The 20,588-nt window shown below is 41.1% G+C and overlaps 1 protein-coding gene across 2 annotated transcripts in view; it reads left to right on the forward strand.

Annotated features, from left to right (window-relative positions):
- Positions 1-20,588, forward strand: part of MYO10 (myosin X) — a 245,183-nt gene that overhangs the window by 187,561 nt on the left and 37,034 nt on the right. For both annotated transcript variants that reach the window (XM_054017900.1, XM_054017901.1), the window contains exons 19-21: positions 13,382-13,506; positions 13,679-13,793; positions 19,616-19,722. In XM_054017900.1, coding sequence (XP_053873875.1) covers positions 13,382-13,506; positions 13,679-13,793; positions 19,616-19,722 — 347 coding nt within the window. The remainder of the gene's footprint in view (positions 1-13,381; positions 13,507-13,678; positions 13,794-19,615; positions 19,723-20,588) is intronic.

Raw genomic sequence — 20,588 nt, forward strand, 5'->3', positions numbered from 1 at the left:
CCTTAATACATGAAGAAGCAAAAAGAAAGGCTCCTAGGAGGCAGCATTTTTTAATTGGCATTTTCTTCCTCCAGAGTAAGAATTACCAGGAACATTAACCTGCTTGAGAAAACACTGAGAAACAAGCCTACTTATTACAGTTGGCTTGTTGCAGAGATCTATGAATATAATATTGAAGTAAACTCTGTATGGGAACTAATTATATCAGAGAAAGAGAAGTAATTCATTTCCTAGTTAAAGAAAAAGAACAGTGATCAAATATTATGTATTTAGTGCTACCAACGCCCACAATTTTATCATGAGTCATGCACTAATTGATGTTTTTCTAAAATCCCCAGCTGCTGGCGTCCTGAGAATATATGAGAATCTCAAGTTTTCATTTTTTGAAAAAGCACTTTCTAACCCTTATGATTGGGAGAAAAGCATGAAAATGGGACCTTGGTACACCCTAAAGTCTCAAAAATCCAGAAACAATTAAAAAGAACCGTGTCTTTATTCTTAAATCTTGTGGTTTTTAAGCCAATCTCATGATTTTCTGAGGCCTAACTCATGATTTTTTTTTTTTTATTATTATTATTTTTTAATATTTGGGGTTGGCAGTGCTGTGTTTTCCATCATCTGATGGCTGTGAAATGGTTTAAGTGAAGCCAGTTGATGCTCTCTGTCTGCATCCTAGTGGACAGGTGTCCATATCACAGTTGGCACCCTTCCTAGCATTGTCAAATATGGGCATAGAGAAGGAATGTGTTTACCACAGAGACTGTTCGCCCAGGTTGGGGATAAGAGTCAGGATTGAGGCACATTGTGCCTGTCCTCTACATGTTCTGTGGATAAATTAAGAAATTCAATCTTTCTGGCTGTCTATCCAGCATCTGAGGTCAAATAAGAGCACAGAACTAAGTTCCCTTTAAATAAATAAAAGTTGTAGTTTTTCACAGATAATAAAGCTAGAAAGGGACCACTGTGATCAGCTAGTCTGATCTCCTGTAGAGCTACAGGTCATAGGACTACCCTGAATTAATTCCTGTTTGAATTTGAGCATATCTTTTTAGAGAAGGGAAAAAATGCAATCTTGATTTTAAAAATTACCAGTGATAGAGAATCGACCACAACTCTTGGTAAACTGTTCCCAGGGTTAATTACCCTCACTGTTAAAAATTTACAACTTACTTTTAGTTTTAATTTGTCTAGTATCAGCTTCCAGCCATTGGATCATTTTATACCTTTCTCTGTTAGATCAAAGAGCATATTATTAAATATTTGTTCCCATAAAGATACGTATAGAGTGTAATCACATCACCCCTTACCATCACCATTTCAACCCAAGAAATGATAATTGCTCTGAAATGTAACACTTCAGTGCTACTATCGTAATTACATTGAGTTTTAAATAATAGCCAAGGGGAAAGTCTAAAATTCTGTGATAAGCTTAAATAGATTTTGCTCCTTGAATCTATCACTATCCGGCATATTTTCTAATCCTTTAATCATTCTCGTGGCTCTTCTCTGAACCCTCTCCTATTTATTGACATCCTTCTTGAATTATGGACACCAGAACTGGACACAGTATTCCAGTGGCAGTTGCACCAGTGCCAAATACGATAATATAACCTCTTTACTTTGTGAATAATGAAGAATGCTGAGCAGCCTCTGCAAGATAACGCTTCAGAATGGAAGCCCATCAAATCACTGATAGCATTTGGGCTTGCAATCCAAAAGGGCTAGATAGTAACTTGATAATCTGCCCTAAGCAAGGGGCAGCATGTTGCTGCAATGCTCCAGGAGCAGACCAGAGAATAAATTGTGACTTACAGTAACAATTCCTCCCATGCACTCTCCTGGCTCTGGGGAGGGAGTTTACTTTTTTGAGTGGAGCAGTGCATTGTCCACTTATAGACATCCAGCTACTCTGGTTGGTGAAAAGGAAGGGTGGAGCCAAGACTCCACCCACTCCCCATCCCTTTTCTTTCTCCTCCCTGCCCATTTGCTCACGGTAAGGAATATCAGGCAAGCAGTCCCATAGCTCCTCCCCATGTCTGGAGTCACAGTCTGAGCAAGGAGGCCTCATTCCCCGTCCTCCCCTGTGTGCTGAGTAAGGGCTGTGACACCGTTTGTGCCATTGTGTTCAGGATATGCTGCTGTTGCCATAGTGGCAAAGGAGAGATATATTAGCACCTGACTGAGGACTAGCCACATGGACAGTTTCACATTTTAAAGACCGCTGAGTAGTAGTAAGTACTACGCTGGCTAATAAAATATTTGTGGATCAGACTCTGTTATAACATTGACTATGCTTGCTGGTATAGATTGAACAGAACATGTTCTATCAGATCCATGATCCATCCTAGGTATTTACCAGTAGTAAAAAATATGATTTTGCAACATGTTTTTATTTCTGTGCCACACAGGCAAGAGTGAACCATGTTACAACCTCCATATTTCAATGTTGTTTTGTTTTTTAAATGTAGACGTGGACTTTTAAAGAAAACACGTCTTAATATATAACAATTGTAAACTGCTGAAAATGAATCCATATGCCTTGATTTAAAAAATTGAGTGTGGATGGGACTGCCATGGAAAATTAAAGTTTATGGGTGAAATCTTGACCCCATTTAAGTCAATGGGAGTTGTCATAGGTTTCTACACGATCTGTATTTCACCCTGTGAGACTAGTTTGTATGCAGCCTGAGGAAGTGTGCATCTGCTAGTTTTAACAGCAGCCATTATTCTATAAATGGAGTAGTATATGTTGCAGACATAGTTCTCTTGACCATTGTCCTTAACAGTGATGACCTTGATTCTGGTCATCTTAACAGGGTGTTGCTAGGGACGGACAGCTGTCTTTTAATTAGTATTTCACAGCATGTTTTTTCATGGTAAGTCTGTAACTAACAGCTTGCTTGATTTTTTTTCAGGGGAGCACTGCTGACCGATTACAATGTGGCGAGAAAGAGTGGCCAGATTGAGGTTTAGCCTGCAGGGATTGGAGCCTTTAATTAGGATGACTTTAGATAAAATGGCAACAGATTATTCACAGGTGGAGAGGAGGGTCTGTGAAGATTTCCAGCTGGGGTCTGCGCTGTAAGCTGCACCTTCTGTCAGTTTTACGAGGACTGTATCAGTCAAGGCTGCTCCAGATCTCAAATCCCCTTTCTTCAGATGCTCTTAATTGCGTGTATCTCACATGGGTGGAGACTCGGTCTCCGTTTTGGGATGTATCCCTGTGAACCTCTCTGTTGATTTCAGTCGGCTCTTTGAAATAACATATTCAAGCAGTAACGCCCCAGTTCAGCAAAACGCTTAAGCATATGCTTCATTGTTAGCATGTAGGCTGAATCGGTGCCTAAGAAATGATGGGGGCTGAACATTTTTAGGAGACAGCATGTCTTGGGATGTATTTGTCACCAGGCTGAGGGCACAGTTGGCCAAATTCTGCCCTTGTATCTCGGTGGACCCCCATTATAATTGAGGGTAGAATTTGGCCCATTTCAACCCAAGAAAGTGATAATTGCCCTGAAATGTAACACTTCAGTGCTATTATCTTAATTACATTGAGTTTTAAATAATAGCCAAGGGGGAAGTCTAAAATTCTGTGAATTGATGGGTCATTGTTGACATTAGTATGGGATTACAGCCATTTAGAAGGATCCTGTCTCCCTCCTCCCCCCCTCAAATTTGTAAAGCCACTTCTAACTCACATCTTTGCCATAAAAACTATTATAAGCTCTGTGGGGGGAGGCACTGTCACTACTGTATGTGTGTGCAATATTTAGCACAATGGGGCCTTGGCCTAGTTGAGACCTCTGGGTGCTACTGCAATACAAATGCAATGGTAATAAAACTGCTCAATAGCTACAGCAACTGTTTAACAGTGCAACATTTCATGTGTCTTAGGGGGAGCAATGTGTGTGTGAGGGAGAGAGAATCAGTAAACGTTTGTAAAGCAGTTTGAATGAAAGGCCTTCTATAAATGCCATTGTCATTTGTAGTGTTTCCTCATTTAATAACTATTTTTGTGAAGAAGAAGAAGAGGTAAAGTTGCAGCACTCCTACAGCATTATTTTAAGCATAAGGGTACAGTATGGTACTGTACTCTGGTACAGTAATCACCAAATTTCTGATGTCCCTCGTTAGTCCAAAATATTCAAGGGGAACAAACTAGAGCTAAGTCATACTGTCGCATGCAATAATGGGAATTAAATAGAAGATAGCTAATTGCATATACAGTTAGAAATCATTTGTTATTCCTTGTAATTGGCCAATGTGGTGCTTTCATGTTTGTTCTTGTACAGATGATACAAAAGAGGCAAGAGATTATTATCAAGTTAGCTATAAAATCTTGCCTGGAATTTGGTACAGAATGTTTAATCTGAGTATCCATTTCTGAAATCCTCACTTGGCACTGCTAGATGTGTGTAACTGTCAATTTAATATTCACACGCCCTCTCTCCGTATTGTTGCCTTAATCTTAGCAATTAATCACCATCGATGTTACTATTTCTCCAATTTTTGTTAGAGCTTTTTTTATGGGGGAGGGGACGGATCAGGGAGAGAAATATGCACACACATTTATATATACACGCTCACTCACTCAAAGATCCTCTTCATTGTTTCTTACCTATCCAAATATTTCCTTGCCTAACGTTGTAGTCTAGTACTGGTGGCATGTGAATTTCTAGCATTTGTTATGCTGTTCTGTGTCCATGGGGTTTATTTCCTCTCTCTCATGTTCATTGGAATAGAGAAGGAACATCTCCCAAAGCCAGTGAACCGGTCACTTTTGCAGCAGTTCTTTTCAGAGCACTCAGGAGTTGCTACTGGCTGCATGTTGGAGGATACCAGACACTTCTACATACTCTTTGGTTTTTTTAAGTTGCCTTCAAAGTGTGTGTTCTTGAAGTCAGTAGGGTTTGAGGCACTCCACATCTTGCTGGATGTGCTCAGCTGTAAATAGAATTGAGCCCTCCATGCCACCTAAGACACTGTCTAAATTTATTTACTCTCTTACCTTATAAAACATTCACCTTTTATTCTCATATGCATTGAGAATTAACTCTGTGGACATTGCAGTGCCATAGAAACTGAAAAGAATGCTCAGATTTCACCCCTTGTGGCCTGTGTACCTGAGGGAGATTTGGAGCAATGTAGCTAGACTAGTGCAAACACCTAACATAGAAGTGCTGCATCAGTGCAAAATAAGACTTACACCTGTGTGACTTGCCCTGGTAATATAACCTCTGCGGGCAAAAACTTAAAAACAATGTGGTTCTACTGTACAGAAGGGTGGGGTGGGGCAGAGCAGGTTTCTAAAGGAACACAGATGGTCTGAGGGAGAGGAATGCATGTGGCCTTCCAGTCTTTTCAGGGGCCACATGGGGCTGGAGTAACTTCCCCAGAGTAGCCCTGCAGCCTGGAAGAAGGATTTATCTGCCTGGCATTCTAGGCTCTGACTGAGATTGGAGCCCCACTGTGCATACATACAAAGACAGTCCCTGCCCCCAAAGAGTTTACAATTTAAATAGACAAGACCAATGTAAGCTGGGGAGAATGGGCAGGGGGAAGTGGGGAAGTGACTTGCCCAGGGTCACATATCATCTCAGCAGGGAACAGAACCTAGCTCTCCTGATTCCTAGTTACTGGACCACACTGGCTTTACAATGTAGCTCCCTGTGCATTTGCCCGCTACCCAATCTACTATTTGGATTGGATACTGGACATGAGGGGGGTAAAGGATTATAGAGTAGCATAAAGATAAGGATCACTTAATATAACAATATGCAACGATTTGTATCTTTTATTTTTTTTTAATGCTGACAGATATTTTTATAAGAAAAATATCACCCTGGCTGGATTCATATGTGGAATTAAATTTGCTCATCAAATTCATATAGAAAAAACAAGTAGGACTGTGGATTAATCACAATTAACTCATGCAATTAATTTAAAAAATTAATTGTGATTAATCAGTTTTAATCGCACTGTTAAACAATAGAATACCAATCAAAATGTGTTAAATATTTTTGGATGTTTTTCTACATTTTCAAATATATTGATTTCAATTACAACACAGAATACAAAGTGTACAGTACTCGCTTTATATTATTTTTATTACAGATATTTGCACTGTAAACGATAAACAAAAGAAATAGTATTTTTCAGTTCATCTCATACAAGTACCATAATGCAATCTCTTTATCTTGAAAGTGCAACTTACAAATGTAGATTTTTTTTTGTTGCGTAACTGCATTCAAAAATAAAACAATGTAAAATTTTAGAGCCGACAAGCCCACTCAGTCCTACTTCTTGGTAAGCCAATCACTAAGAGAAACAAGGTTGGTTACAATTTGCAGGAGATAATGCGGCTGCTTCTTGTTTACAGTGTCACCTGAAAGTGAGAACAGACATTCCCATGGCACTGTTGTAGCCAGCGTCACAAGATATTTGTGTCAGATGCGCTAAAGATTCATATGTCCTTTCAAGCTTCAACTACCATTCCAGAGGACATGCTTGATAATGATCCAAAGCCGTGCAGACCGACGCATGTTCACTTTCATCATCTGAGTCAGATGCCACCAGCAGAAGGTTGATTTTCTTTTTTGGTGGTTCAGGTTCTGTAGTTTCTGCATCAGAGTGTTGCTCTTTTAAGACTTCTGAAAGCATGCTCTACACCTTGTCCCTCTCAGATTTTGGAAGGCACTTCAGATTCTTAAAACCTGGGTCAAGTGCTGTAGCTATCTTTAGAAATCTCACATTGGTACCTTCTTTGCATTTTGTCAAATCTGTAGTGAAAGTGTTCTTAAAATGAACAACATGTGCTGGGTCATCATCTGAGACTGCTATAACATGAAATATATGGCAGAATGTTGGTAAAATAGAGCAGGAGACATAGAATTCTCCCCCAAAGAGTTCAGTCAAAATTTAATTAACACATTATTATTATTTTTTTAATGAGTGCCATCAGCATGGAAGCATGTCCTCTGGAACGATGGCCGAAGCATGAAGGGGCATACAAAAGTTTAGCATATCTGGCACCTTGCAGTGTTGGCTACAAAAGTGTCATGCAAATGCCTGTTCCCACTTTCAGATGACATTGTAAATAAGAAGCCAGCAGCATTATCTCCCATAAATGTAAACAAACTTGTTTCTCTTAGCGATTGCCTGAACAAGAAGTAGGACTGAGTGAACTTGTAGGCTCTAAAGTTTTACATTGTTTTATTTTTGAATGCAGTTATTTTTTGTACATAATTCTACATTTGTAAGTTCAACCTTCATGATAAAGAGATTGCACTACAGTGCTTGTATTAGGTGAATTGAAAAATACAATTTTTTGTTTTTTACAAAGCAAATATTTGTAATAAAAATAAATATAAAGTGAGCACTGTATACTTTGTATTGAGTGTTGTAATTGAAATCAATATGTTTGAAAATGTAGAAAATATCTAAACATATTTAAATAAATGATATTCTATTATTGTTTAACAGTGTGATTAATTGCGATTAATTTTTTAAATTTCTTGACAGCCTTGCATTTTGAACAAGCATGCATTTTGGAGGAGCACAGGGACCCAACTACAAAGACCTTGTGTAATAAATCCCTTCAGGGAGCCAAATTAATTTGTCTTTCAATAGAATAGGGGTCGGCAATGTTCGGCACGCGGCTCGCCAGGGTAAGCACCGTGGCGGGCCGGGCCAGTTTTATTTACCTGCTGACGCGGCAAGTTCGGCCGATCACGGCCCCCACTGGCCGCGGTTCGCCGTCCCGGGCCAATAGGGGCGGCGAGAAGCCGCGGCCAGCACATCGCTCGCCCGCGCCGCTTCTCGCCACCCCCTTTGGCCCAGGACGGCGAACCGCGGGCAGTGGGGGCCGCGATCGGCCGAACCTGCTGCGTCAGCAGGTAAATAAAACTGGCCCGGCCTGCCACGGTGCTTACCCTGGCGAGCTGCGTGCCAAACGTTGCCGACCCCTGGAATAGAAATCAATAAGCTTTAGACTTGTGCATTAGTACAAAATCCACTATAAAACAAATAAGGAACAAATGAGCTCTTTTAATCAAGTGTGTCTCTCTCAAGATACAATATTGCCAATATTTCCTTGCTTTTGATGTAAAGTGTTTACAAACAGGGAAAGACTTCTCATTTTTAAATGCAACAGAGGGTCCTGTGGCACCTTTAAGACTAACAGAAGTATTGGGAGCATAAGCTTTTGTGGGTAAGAACCTCACTTCTTCAGATGCAAGTAATGGAAATCTCCAGAGGCAGGTATAAATCAGTCTGGAGATAACGAGGTTAGTTCAATCAGGGAGGGTGAGGTGCTTTGCTAGCAGTTGAGGTGTGAACACTAAGGGAGGAGAAACTGTTTCTGTAGTTGCCTAGCCATTCACAGTCTTTGTTTAATCCTGATCTGATGGTGTCAAATTTGCAAATGAAATGTAGCTTGCCACATCCCTTCAGTTAAGTCCTTTGATCTCTCTCTATATATATATCTGGCTGTCTCTTAAACTCATTTATACTATTTGTTTCAGTGGACTTGCTTGTCAGCCTATTCCATGTGTTTCTTCTTTGCCTGAGATAGTTCTACCTGAATTTTCTTAGGCAATCTAGAAATGAGGAACTAGTTATTTTTTATAACGTCTCTGTGCTGTGAAGTTCTTTCTATCTAGCCAAAATCAGTTTGATTGTTTAGCTTGGCAGGGCCATGACTGCCTTACACTTACAAGGCAAGTTTTCCAGGGCAGTTGTAATTATCTTTTGAAATGGAGACTAAATCCAAACTACTCCTACTACTATTTTAGTTGAGGTTTAACCAATGATTGGCACAGTAAGAAAATTGCATCTTTTTATGTGTATCCCCCCCCTCTCAATTCTAGCCCCCCCCCCCAATTTACAAACTAAAAAACTAACTCGTGAAAAAAACATCAAGGTATTAATGTCTGCCCTAAGGGCTTTTCCTGATGATAATCTCAGGCACAAGCTTTGCACTTTTAGGAGGCTCAGGACAGATCAGAGTAGGCATTTAGCATCTTAGGGAGCCAGAGTCTTGCCTGCATGGACTTCAGGTCATATTAAAGCCCTGACTTTAGTGCCCTCTGGCACAAATTTAATCTGTGGACATCACAAACTGATAAATTGCAAGTTGCATTTCCAAAGAGGAGGAGAAGGAGAACAACAACAAAAACACAGCATCAAGCAGAATGGTTCTTACTTGCAACCATTAAAACCAGGAAAATTCCAAGTTAAGGTTACCTCGCTGCCCTAAACGTGGCTGAGGTGAGATTCTATTACAGTTACACCAGTGTAAATATGGAGTATTTCCATTAAAATATTTTGCCTGTTAGTGCAGCTTCATGTGATCCTCTGTCAGAGTAGCCCACAGCACAGCTTATTCTGATCACTGATGCGTTATTTATTTTTCCAACACAGACTGTCTGCTGATGGAGCAAATATTTGATAGAGGATCTTGTGTGCAGCATTGAATAAGTGCCAATAAGTCAAGTTAAAGGGATACTCGGTTTAAAAATAAAAATTGCCCTCCTTCAGAAACTTCGAATATACTTGTTACAAATAATATTTAAGATTCCTGTAAATGAAAAAGATGAGAGAGAAAAAAACATTTGCTTCAGTTTATTTTGCGCATTTGTCAGTGCTTTTTGTCAAGCAATTTTCACAGTTTCTCCTGGATAGTTGTCGTTTCCCTCTTTTGTTTGTCCATGGGGAGAGGGGGAAACAAGATTATTAAAAAGGAAGAAAGGAAAATGCACAGGCATTCAGAGCCGGTACAGAACCTGAAACAATTTTAACTCATTTTGGAAATGGACTAGATTTTATGTTGATCATATTACAGTAAGGGACTCTGAGAGCTTTCCGTTGAATCTCTGTGCTTTTCTGAGTTTGCTAGAACATTGATGTTATTTTAGGATAGTTTTATTTTTAGTATGTTAATTTTTACATCAGAGGATACAGTATATGTTCAATACAGTGTTTTAGAAGAGATAAGTTGTGGTTCTGCTCACTTTAAAATACTTTATAAAATTCACTCTTTACATGTGTGTTTATAAAGTAAACTGCTTTGAAAGCAGGAGCAATCAAAGAAGTTTCTCTCTCGCTCTAGTCTACCGGATTCCAGGGCCAAATCTGCCCTCACATTACACTGATTTAAATTGGAAGTACTCTACTGGTGTAGACTAGTGTAGGCGAAATCAGATCTAGCACAGTGCATGAAATAGACACTCTGTGCTAGAGTGAGAATACTTCTGTAGTTCAGGTTACGGTTGGCTGCCATTTTCAGTCTCAGAAGTGGCTGCATTTTAATAAAAAGAAGAACAGGAGTACTTGTGGCACCTTAGAGACTAACAAATTTATTAGAGCATAAGCTTTCATGGACTACAGCCCACTTCCACGAAAGCTTATGCTCTAATAAATTTGTTAGTCTCTAAGGTGCCACAAGTACTCCTGTTCTTCTTTTTGCGGATACAGACTAACACGGCTGTTACTCTGAAACCTGCATTTTAATAGTAGTGTATATACACTATTTAGCCTCCAGTTCCACAAACACACACAATTAACTTTAAGGACATGAGTAGTCACATTGATCTCAGGCATAAGTGTTTGCAAGTTTGGGACCATAGTTTGTAAAGTTCTGTTAGATAAAGAAGGAAATGAGCTACCTACCATCAGTTATTGGTCTGTGTACGGTGCGTTCCACGGGGGTCAGGGTCCATGACCAGGGCTCCTAAGTGCTAATAATTAATAGTAAGTGTAAGATACTGTATATTTATTATTACATCATAAGGTTTCTGTGCTTTCTTTATTTAAATAAGCTTTGAATGAGTCTGCTGGATAGTTACCGGTAATAAGATTAGGACTCATAAAATGATACTTTTCTGTGTATATGCTGCATGTTATGGTATTGTGCTTAGGCCTGAATTAGTGTTTCTTTTAGTTGTTTTACTTCTAACTGTAAAACGGTGGATATGCTTAAATGTCTTATCTCCTGGCTCTCTGCAATCTCTCCCCCCTGACCGCAGTCTCCGAGCACCCCAAACAGGTTCTTGCGTTGTCAAAGCCAATATTGCTGCTTATGTTCCTGAGAGCAGAATAGCCAGCAGCTCTCCCACAGGACAATAAAGTTCACTGCCTCTATAGGCCCAGGTAGTGTGAAATTTGTATCCGCTGCCATGGGGCAGACACACGTAACACAGCAGGCAATGGCTATTCAAAGTGTATTGATGAAACCAGTCTTGCATAATGGTGGAATTCCTTGAAACAGTAACTACACTAGTAAGAGGAATAAATTATTAAAGTAATGTCAGGTGTGACAGGCAATTTTTATAGCTTCTTCACCTCCCCTTAGGTAAATCAGCATCTGGGATACAGATATCCAATCTCAGTGCAGTGAGAGAAGTAAATTTTAGTGGCTGAATTTCTTACTGGCCCAGGGCTCTCCCTCTAACCCTTTATCAAATCCTGCAGCCACACCACACTAATTATCCCGAGAATGGGAGGGGTTGCCATGGTGACCGAGCACTTTTTAAAGCACAGGAATGGTGTTCATCACTGTTCACTGTCTTTAGCTGTGGGGAAAAGGTCAGTGTGGCAGTTGTTTTCCATATGGATTTTGGCCTCTGTGCCAAAGAAGAGGCTGAAATGTACTTGCGATGTCTGTAAAATGGTGAGTGTTACTGAACTTTATAGAGCTATTTGGACTAAGCAGCTTGGTTCAGAAATGTTTTACTGCACACGGAGATAAACTATAAAATATTGCTATGAGAGAGAAATGAATGAAAGGAAGATTGTTGTGGTGTTAACATCTTTGTTTTAAATGTTGATTGCTTTTTTGGGGGGGAGGGTTGAAATTAATACACTAATATTTTTGAAGTTCCTTTCTGTACATATTTTGCTTTGTTTTAAATGTCTAGTAAATAGAACATAAAACTAATAAATTAGTTTAATTGTGACTGGCAGCAACCAAAGATATTTAATTCAATGAAGTTGTGCAGTTCTAAAATAATTATTGTGAGGTTGTGTTTTCTTAAAATTACTTGTGATAAATAAAGCGTCATTAAAGTTCACTGTTTGACAAGTAATGGAAAAAGCATTTTGAACCAGTGTCACATCACTCCCACTGATGTCCATTGACTGCAGTAGGAGCTGGATCAGGCCCTATATAACCCATTAGCCATATGTGCCATATTGTGCACTCAAGGCTTACTCAGGTAGATGGCCTGTACCAGCAAAGAAAGTGGTTTACCGTAAGCAAGTGAGTAGCCCCACTGAACTCAATGGAATTACTCACCTTATGTAGTTAAGCACATACGTATGTACTTTTCAGGATTAGGGTTAGAGTGCTCAGTGACTTGCAGGATTGCCACCTTACACTGACTTCAGTGGCTTTTTTATGGATGTAATTTAGGGGAGAATTTGATTCTTCCACTGCAGCATCTGGTCAAAAAGCAAGATATGGCAAAAAAGTACCCATGAATCCTAAATAAGAAGCACCACTTATGTTAACTTTTAGACTTTAATATGTGAATGATTGGGTTTATAACTTATCTGGTGCATCTCTTTTCTAAATAAAAAAGGATGTTAAAATAGCTAAACATAAAGCTAAAGAAACAGAATGTTGTGGCTAAATTTGCTAGGTAAAGAAATGCTTTCTACCACATACACACAATAAAATGACCTGTCTGCTGCTTTGCATTGGTAGCCAATACATGACCAGTATGAAATAATAGTAATGAAATATACGACTAATCAGAAGAGGGGAGAGACTGACAAACTTTTCATCATCAATTTTAAATAGGAAATGAAGTGTTTATCATTGTTACAAAATTAAGAAAACAAAACACACACAAACCTATTCCTTAGCTATTCTAATTGGTCTCAATCCCTATGTTTGTGTCACTGACATTTGACACAGAAGCAGGATTGATTATCTCCAGGGAATGCAGATTAAGGGGTTTATTTATTTTTCAAGCTTGTAGCTATTAATTTAGCAATTCCTTGGTCCTTTCCACTGTTTCATTATTGAGAGCAATGTCTAGTTACCAAATACAAGTGAAATGAAAAGAGATGGCTGATTGGGTTAAACAGGGGTTGCAGTGCTGCATAAGGAGATTACATTGTGTAATTATCCTTTTAGTTTGTTTCATTCTGAAGAGATATTTTATATGCCCTGAAATGTTCATGTATGTAGAAACTATACCTCCAGTGTAAGGTATTTTGGATGTAGGAAGCTCTGACTTGGCTCCATGCTTCTCTGATTTGTATGTATAACTTTTCAATTATTTTCCCAAGATCTCACATTACAAATTTGATAGAGACCATGTTAATATCCGTTATTGTTAAGAAAGTTATTTTAATTTTAAAAATCCGTTTGTTTTAGATGCCAGACCATTTTGACCAGACTGTGGTGCTTAACCAGCTACATTATTCTGGGATGCTGGAGACAGTGAGGATACGAAGGGCTGGCTTTCCAGTGAGAAGGCAATTTCAAGATTTTTATAAAAGGTAAACATGCGGTGGGACAATTGTATGAAACAAACATAAATCCTGGATATTGAGCTCATGCTCTTAACTAAGGGGATTCGAAACCTTATTAAATTGAGGGGGGATGGGGAGGGGGAAAATCTATTGTCAAATTAAGAGATAAGTAATTTTTTTTTCTTGTGGTGGGGGCCAGGTATAAAGTCCTAATGAGAAACTTGACTGTGCCTGAAGATTTAAAAGGGAAGTGTGCCGTCCTCCTTCATCGGTATGACAGTACTAGCACTGAATGGCAGCTTGGAAAAAATAAGGTAACATAATCTTACTAGATGGTTGTCCTCTTTAATTAGAATCATAGAACCATAGAATATCAGGGTTGGAAGGGACCTCAGGAGGTCATCTAGTCCAAGCCCCTGCCCAAAGCAGGACCAATCCCCAACTAAATCATCCCAGCCAGGGCTTTGTCAAGCCTGACCTTAAAAACCTCCACCACCTCCCTAGGTAACCCACTCCAGTGCTTTACCACTCTCCTAGTGAAAAAGATTTTCCTAATATCCAATCTAAACCTCCCCCACTGCAACTTGAGACCATTACTCCTTGTTCTGTCATCTGCTACCTCTGAGAACAGTCTAGATCCATCCTCTTTGGAACCCCCTTTCAGGTAGTTGAAAGCAGCTAACAAATCCCCCCTCATTTTTCTCTTCTGCAGACTAAACAATCCCAGTTCCTTCAGCCTGTCCTCATAAGTCATGTGCTCCAGCCCCCTAATCATTTTTGTTGCCCTCTGCTGGACTCTTTCCAATTTTTCCACATCCTTCTTGTAGTGTGGGGCCCAAAACTGGACACAGTACTCCAGATGAGGCCTCACCAATGTCGAATAGAGGGGAATGATCACGTCCCTCAATCTGCTGGCAATGCCCCTACTTATACAGCCCAAAACGCAGTTAGCCTTCTTGGCAACAAGAGCACACTGTCGACTCATATCCAGCTTCTCGTCCATTGTAACCCCTAGGTCCTTTTCTGCAGAAGAAATTCCATGGCTGTTGCTAATATGAGTCTAAGGACAGTATTTAGGCAGCTCCCACACGTTTTGTTTGTTTGTTTGTTTGTTTTTGTTTGGCAACAACACAGAGAAAAAAGCTTGATCTCAAACAATAGGCCTTTGCAGAGATTCCATCCTTTCTGTGAATGTATGCCCCTAGCATTCTCAAATCATTTAATAGTATTGCACGCATAGATATTCCATTTTATGGGAGTCTAAGAAACAGTTAAAAGTATACTGGGCAAAGTACTAGGGAATATACTGTAAAGATCAATTCCAAATTGGTCAAGATCGTCCAGCAGGCCTCTCATCTGTTACTGCTATGTCCCTTGGTATAACTCCCACTTAGGGTGACCAGATGTCCTGATTTTATAGGGACAGTCCCGATTTTTGGGTCTTTTTCTTATATAGGCTCCTATTACCTCCCCACCCCCTGTCCCGATTTTTCACACTTGCTGTCTGGTCACCCTACTCCCACTGATACCTTATGTATGGGGAATAAGGGGATAACAGACCCAGAAGTAAAGCTGGCTGAATTGTCAGGGGTCCAGTATAAATATTTGTGAAGAGCTTTGTTATTATTCTTGATGTGTTTTCCCATAAGGAATCCAAGGCAAAGATACTTTGTAAAATACCTTGTAAAATACCATTGATTTCAGTGAGACTTTCTATAGTAGCATTTACATTTAACAGTTCCATCCATTCCATAACACATCTAAAGGGCTTGAAAATAAGTGAATGGAAGTACCACATGGTTCCTGTGTGTTGTGTTCTTACAAGGTGAAATCTCAGCAAAAAAGCAGCATGTTAGTAAATCCAAAGGAGCCCATTAAGATAATATAGGTAGAATTGAAACCGTCTCCCATTATTAAGGGACCTAAAGATTTATAGATCACTTTGATTTACATTGACATTGGTCCTACCTTCTCGTAGACCACTGTTTACAAATAATGCAATAAATTCAAAGCCATAACTAGGTTTTGCTTCACATTGCATGTTCTCTCAGCCATGCAGTATGTTAACAGTATTACACCCATTCACATGAATTAGAGTAATGTTGATTTAAACCATGGGCATTGCTTCAAAATTTAGGGAAATATATAGGAGAGACTCCGCACTGCTCTGAAAGCTCCATATACATTAGAACCTTTGCAGCTGTCAGAGCTGGTTTTACAACTTTTCCAGCGATGCGCAAAAATCACCTAAGGGGATTGGTAAATGTACTTGTGCAGCAAGTCAGTAAGGAGCTTATTTCTGAGGAGGGCAAGAGGACATGAAATTCAAACCGTACATCTTGCGTGGGCACCTGTGTCACCTGCAAGAATCAGTACAGGGAGCAAGCCAAGGGCAAAGTGGCAGCCAGTTGTCTTGATTTTTGCATCTAAGTCAGACTCTAAACGTTGTTTTAACTTTACCTGTAACTGCTCTTCACATTATTGAGGAAAGGACAATACAGTTCATCTGTACTACAGTAAAGAGGAAAAGGATAGCTTTGTATCCATTTTTTAAAATTACAATATACAAAAAGAGGAATAAAGCAGTTTTAACAGATAGAAAAAGACTTACTGTTTGTGGTATTTAATGATATTATCCCTTCCATTTTAATGTAAAAGGAGTGATGATAACATCATGGGGATTAGGGCAGCAGCTGAGATACTTCTTGTTTTTACAAGCCCAGATTCAGGAAAGCACTCCTGTTCGGGAAAACACACAAGCCCATGCTTAATACGTGATTAAATCCATCCTCTTTCAGGAAAGCAATTTAGTGCTTTCCTGAATCAGGACCATAGTGATCTAGAGAGTGCTAGAGCAAAATTGGATAGGAAAGGATAGTAGACCCACTGAAGCAGAGGCTGTTTCACACGCGGGAGTAAAGACTTCCCGTGGGAGTAAAGCTTATAAAAAACTAGATGGTGCAACCTTTACATTGATGAGCACTTAGGCAATGGGACTTCTCATGCAAGCGAGTGCTCACCAATGTTGAGTAACTGTTGTATAATCCGGTCCCTTTGAGGCTCCACTCAGGACTGGATTATATCCTCCCATATGGGGAGTGCGGCTATCTTCATTGGTGAGAAGGTGGTTTGGTGTTTTGTTGTTGTTGTACAGAAGTAAAACAATTCCAGAAAAAGCCCTTATTCCTGGGGAAATGCTCTCTTTCCCATTGAAAAATGCATCAATGCAGAATAATAAATTTTAGTCATATCTGACCATCATTTTTTTTAATGGTTATTTCTGCCAAGTTAACAAACCCTGGTTCAAAAACAAGAGGCCATAATCCAACAGAGCTCTCCTGCTAAGTAACTAGCTTGCTCTTTCCTCACAACTCATTTCCTCGGTGCCCACTGAAATTGGAACAGTGGTGAGGATTCTGGCTCCAAACAGCCAGGAGAATTGCATCCTTTTTCACCTGAACTCCACACAAGATTTTACTCCTCCCTCATCTCATAGCAAAACCCAACCAGTAGAGTGTCACCCTGTGAGAACTGCAGGGGAGGGGAGGAATGTGAAGGCAAGATGCAAAGCAGCTGCACAACCACCACGACAGCCTGTGGACGGGAGTAGCAGCTGCTGCCCTCTTTGCCTCCTTCTGAACCCTCTTGCCCTCCTGCACTACACAGAGTTTTGGCTTAGTGAAGCTAGTGTGTGCCTGTGTGTCCACACTGGCCACACACTCACCTCACCTCCACAATCCCTAACTCCAGGCTCCTATAAACAGCTGCCCCGAGCTTGGCTCTGGTGTGCTTCAGATGCACACTGTCCCTGCACTAGGCTTCCACCACTTCCTCTGCCCCAGTGCAGCCTAACACCACATTCCCACCAGATTTCAAGCCATACACCCAGAGTAGGTACCAGACGATTCAGCCCTAAGATGCAGATGGAAGAGGAGGTCTGGAAAAGGTCTTATGCCACACAGGGCACATAGCACAGGACTACGTTATAGCGTCTTAATCAGCACCGTTATTATTAAGATTGGGTCAAGCATAGGAGATTTGTTGTTCAACCATAAAAACTTGCTCCAGGCTGAAAATGAACTTTAAAACCCCCACTTGGTAACAGACTTTCTTTTTTGAGTTCCAGATTGTTTAAAAAATCAAGTTAGAGGAGTGCAAGAATATAATTAAGATTTACCCATTTCAGTTGCAATTTACACACTACTGTAAACCTCAGAAGCCAAGTGCAACTTTGCAAAGTTGGTGTGGCATTGGCATGAGTGCTGTAACTAAGAAGATACTTAAATAGGGTTACCATATCTCATAAATAAAAAAAGAGGACCCTCCACGGGCCCTGGCCCCGCCCATTTCCCCACCCCTAGCCCCGCCCCAACTCCGCCCCTTCCCCACCCTAACTCCGCCCCCTCCTCCCTTCCACTCCCAGCCAGCGGGAAAGGGCTGCCCCAGTGCTACCGGCTTCAGGGTTTGCCGGACAGCCCCTAGACCCTGCGCCCCCAGCTGGCGCTTCCCCAGCGCAGCTGGAGCCCGGGAGGGGAAGCGTCCAGCCGGGGGCGCAGGGTCTGGAGGCTGCCCAGCAAACCGTGAAGCCGGTAGCGCTCGGGCTTTGGGCAGCCCCTATGCCTCTGGACCCTGCGCCCCCAGCCGGGCACTTCCCCTCCCGGGCTCCGGCGGCGCAGGGTCCGGAGGCACGGGGGCTGCCCGAGGCCGGTAGCGCTCGGGCAGCCCGGCTCTTAAACAGAGCCAAAGAGGAGCAGAGCCTCCAGCCGCGGCGGCTCTGCGTAACTTACACTGTGTCAGTTACACAGAGCCGAAGAGGAGCAGAGCCCCCGTGGCTGGAGGCTCTGCTCCTCTTCGGCTCTGTGTAACTGACACAGTGTAAGTTACGCAGAACCGCAGTGGCTGGAGGCTCTGCTCCTCTTCCGCTCTGTGTAACTGACACAGTGTAAGTTACGCAGAGCCCCCGCGGCTGGAGGCTCTGCTCCTCTTCAGCTCTGTTTAAGAGCCGGGCTGCCCGAGTGCTACCGGCCTCGGGCAGCCCCCGTGCCTCCGGACCCTGCGCCGCCGGAGCCCGGGAGGGGAAGTGTCCGTCTGGGGGCGCAGGGTCTGGAGGCACGGGGGCTGCCCGAAGCCGGTAGCGCTCGGGCAGCCCGGCTCTTAAACAGAGCCGAAGAGTCGGGGAGGAGCAGAGCCGCCATTTTCCCGGACATGTTCGTCTTTTTGGCAATTCCCCCCGGACGGGGGTTTGACTGCCGAAAAGCCGGACGTGTCCGGGAAAAAGAGGACGTATGGTAACCCTATACTTAAAAAACAGAAAATATAAAAATATATCATTTATTAGAGAAGTGGTTACTCTGCATACCTTTTGCTCATCAAATTTCCAAAGTTTTTCAGTAAGCAGATTATGCTTTCCTCTCAGCAAGTGCATGTAAATCTTACTGAGTTATTTGTCCACAGCAGTAGATTCACTGCTTAACAACAGGACAAAAATCTGCTCCTTAGTCAAGCCCCTGGACCTAAAACTGCTTTCATTTACATAGATGCTACTTCTGTTAATTTGATTTGTGCCCTGGCAAGAGGAATTTGCAGGAATGGTCCCTCTAAGAGTTTGTAGTAATTTGTTGTTACTCTGAAGCAGTTTAAGCCTCAAGGCTGAATTTTCTGGCTCTGTCAGTGTAAGTCAGACTGTTCACATTGCTAAGCCAAAGTTCTTTTATGTGTGTATTAATCTTCAGAAGGATAGAGCTACTTTGCAGAAAGTCTAGTAATAATGTTGCTGACTATAGTCGTTAGTGAGTAGACAATTTGGGTAAAATCCTGGCCCTGTTTAAGTCAATGGGAAAATTCCCATTGACTTCAGTTGGGTCAGGATCTCATGGAATGGAGGAGGAGGAGTTGCCATTTTGGGGCTTTTTCATATTTTGTTTTTAAGAGGAAAGTGTTTTTTTTTTCCTCTTAGGAAAATATGTATATTGGATTCTGAATTCCTCCTTCACTGTCAACTGTGCTATCTAGCTACCTACATAACCTTGCATCCCAACAGCCTTTTATTATTGTCATTGTTATGTTCATGTGCATTTGTAAGACATCCATCACTGTGGTAACTGAATTCAATTAAGCCAGAACTTTTCTTGCATAGGTCTTTCTTCGGGAGTCCTTGGAAAACAAATTGGAGAAGCAGAGAGAGGTAGAAGTCACCAAGGCAGCCATGATTATCCGAGCACATGTCTTAGGCTATGTGGCACGGTAGGTAACAAGGTGGGAATATTAACTAGTGGGCTGCATATGCAGACTCTCCTCTGGGAGGGATTTCCAACACTGCCTAGAGGATTCTCATTAATTTCTGCTAGGAATTGGGCACTCAGATCCCATAGGTGGTTTGGAAATCTCAACCCGATTTTAATAAAACAGTAGGTGGTTTGAATTGTTTTCAGTAACTAAGATGTCAGAGTGTAGAAGATTCACAGAGGAGCATCCATATAATATCCTGGGACCAGATACACAGTAGATGTAGATCAGTGTAGCTCCACTGAAGCTATGGAGCTACACTGAGTTACACTAGCTGAGGATCGGGTTTATCCTTTTTGCCATGACAGAAAGAGGGAAGAGAAGATAAATTAGGAACAATCAGCTTATGATTCTTTGTTCAAGAACAAAAGAACAATGGCATTGTGTGACTGAATTATGATGATGTATTTGCTCACCTAGTTTCATGCATTATGTATTAGAGTCAGGGTAGTACATCCCATCTGTTTACTTCTCTATTTCTTCTATAAGTCAATAGAGGACAGTTCAATAGTTGTTTGCATAATAAGGTCATTTCTTTTCATGTGCATATTAGTCCTGTCCATATAGTCTGACCAGTATGTCTCATAAAACGACAAGAATTCTTTTTTTTTAAGGACAAAGCTATCTTGCTGTGTGTGATTTTTCTTTTCATGGTGCAGGATATATATCAAAAAACCCTGGTAGTTTCTAACAGCATTTCCTTGTCAGGAGGTATTAAAAATGTAAGGCTGGGTGGTGTGTATTTACTTCGTCAAGATACAGCTAGCTCTCTCACAGAAAGGCCTTGTCCACTTTCTAGGGAGAGATAACATAAACTATAATGG

The sequence above is a fragment of the Malaclemys terrapin genome, chromosome 2 (genome assembly GCF_027887155.1).
Source record: "Malaclemys terrapin pileata isolate rMalTer1 chromosome 2, rMalTer1.hap1, whole genome shotgun sequence".
Lineage (NCBI taxonomy): Eukaryota > Metazoa > Chordata > Testudines > Emydidae > Malaclemys > Malaclemys terrapin.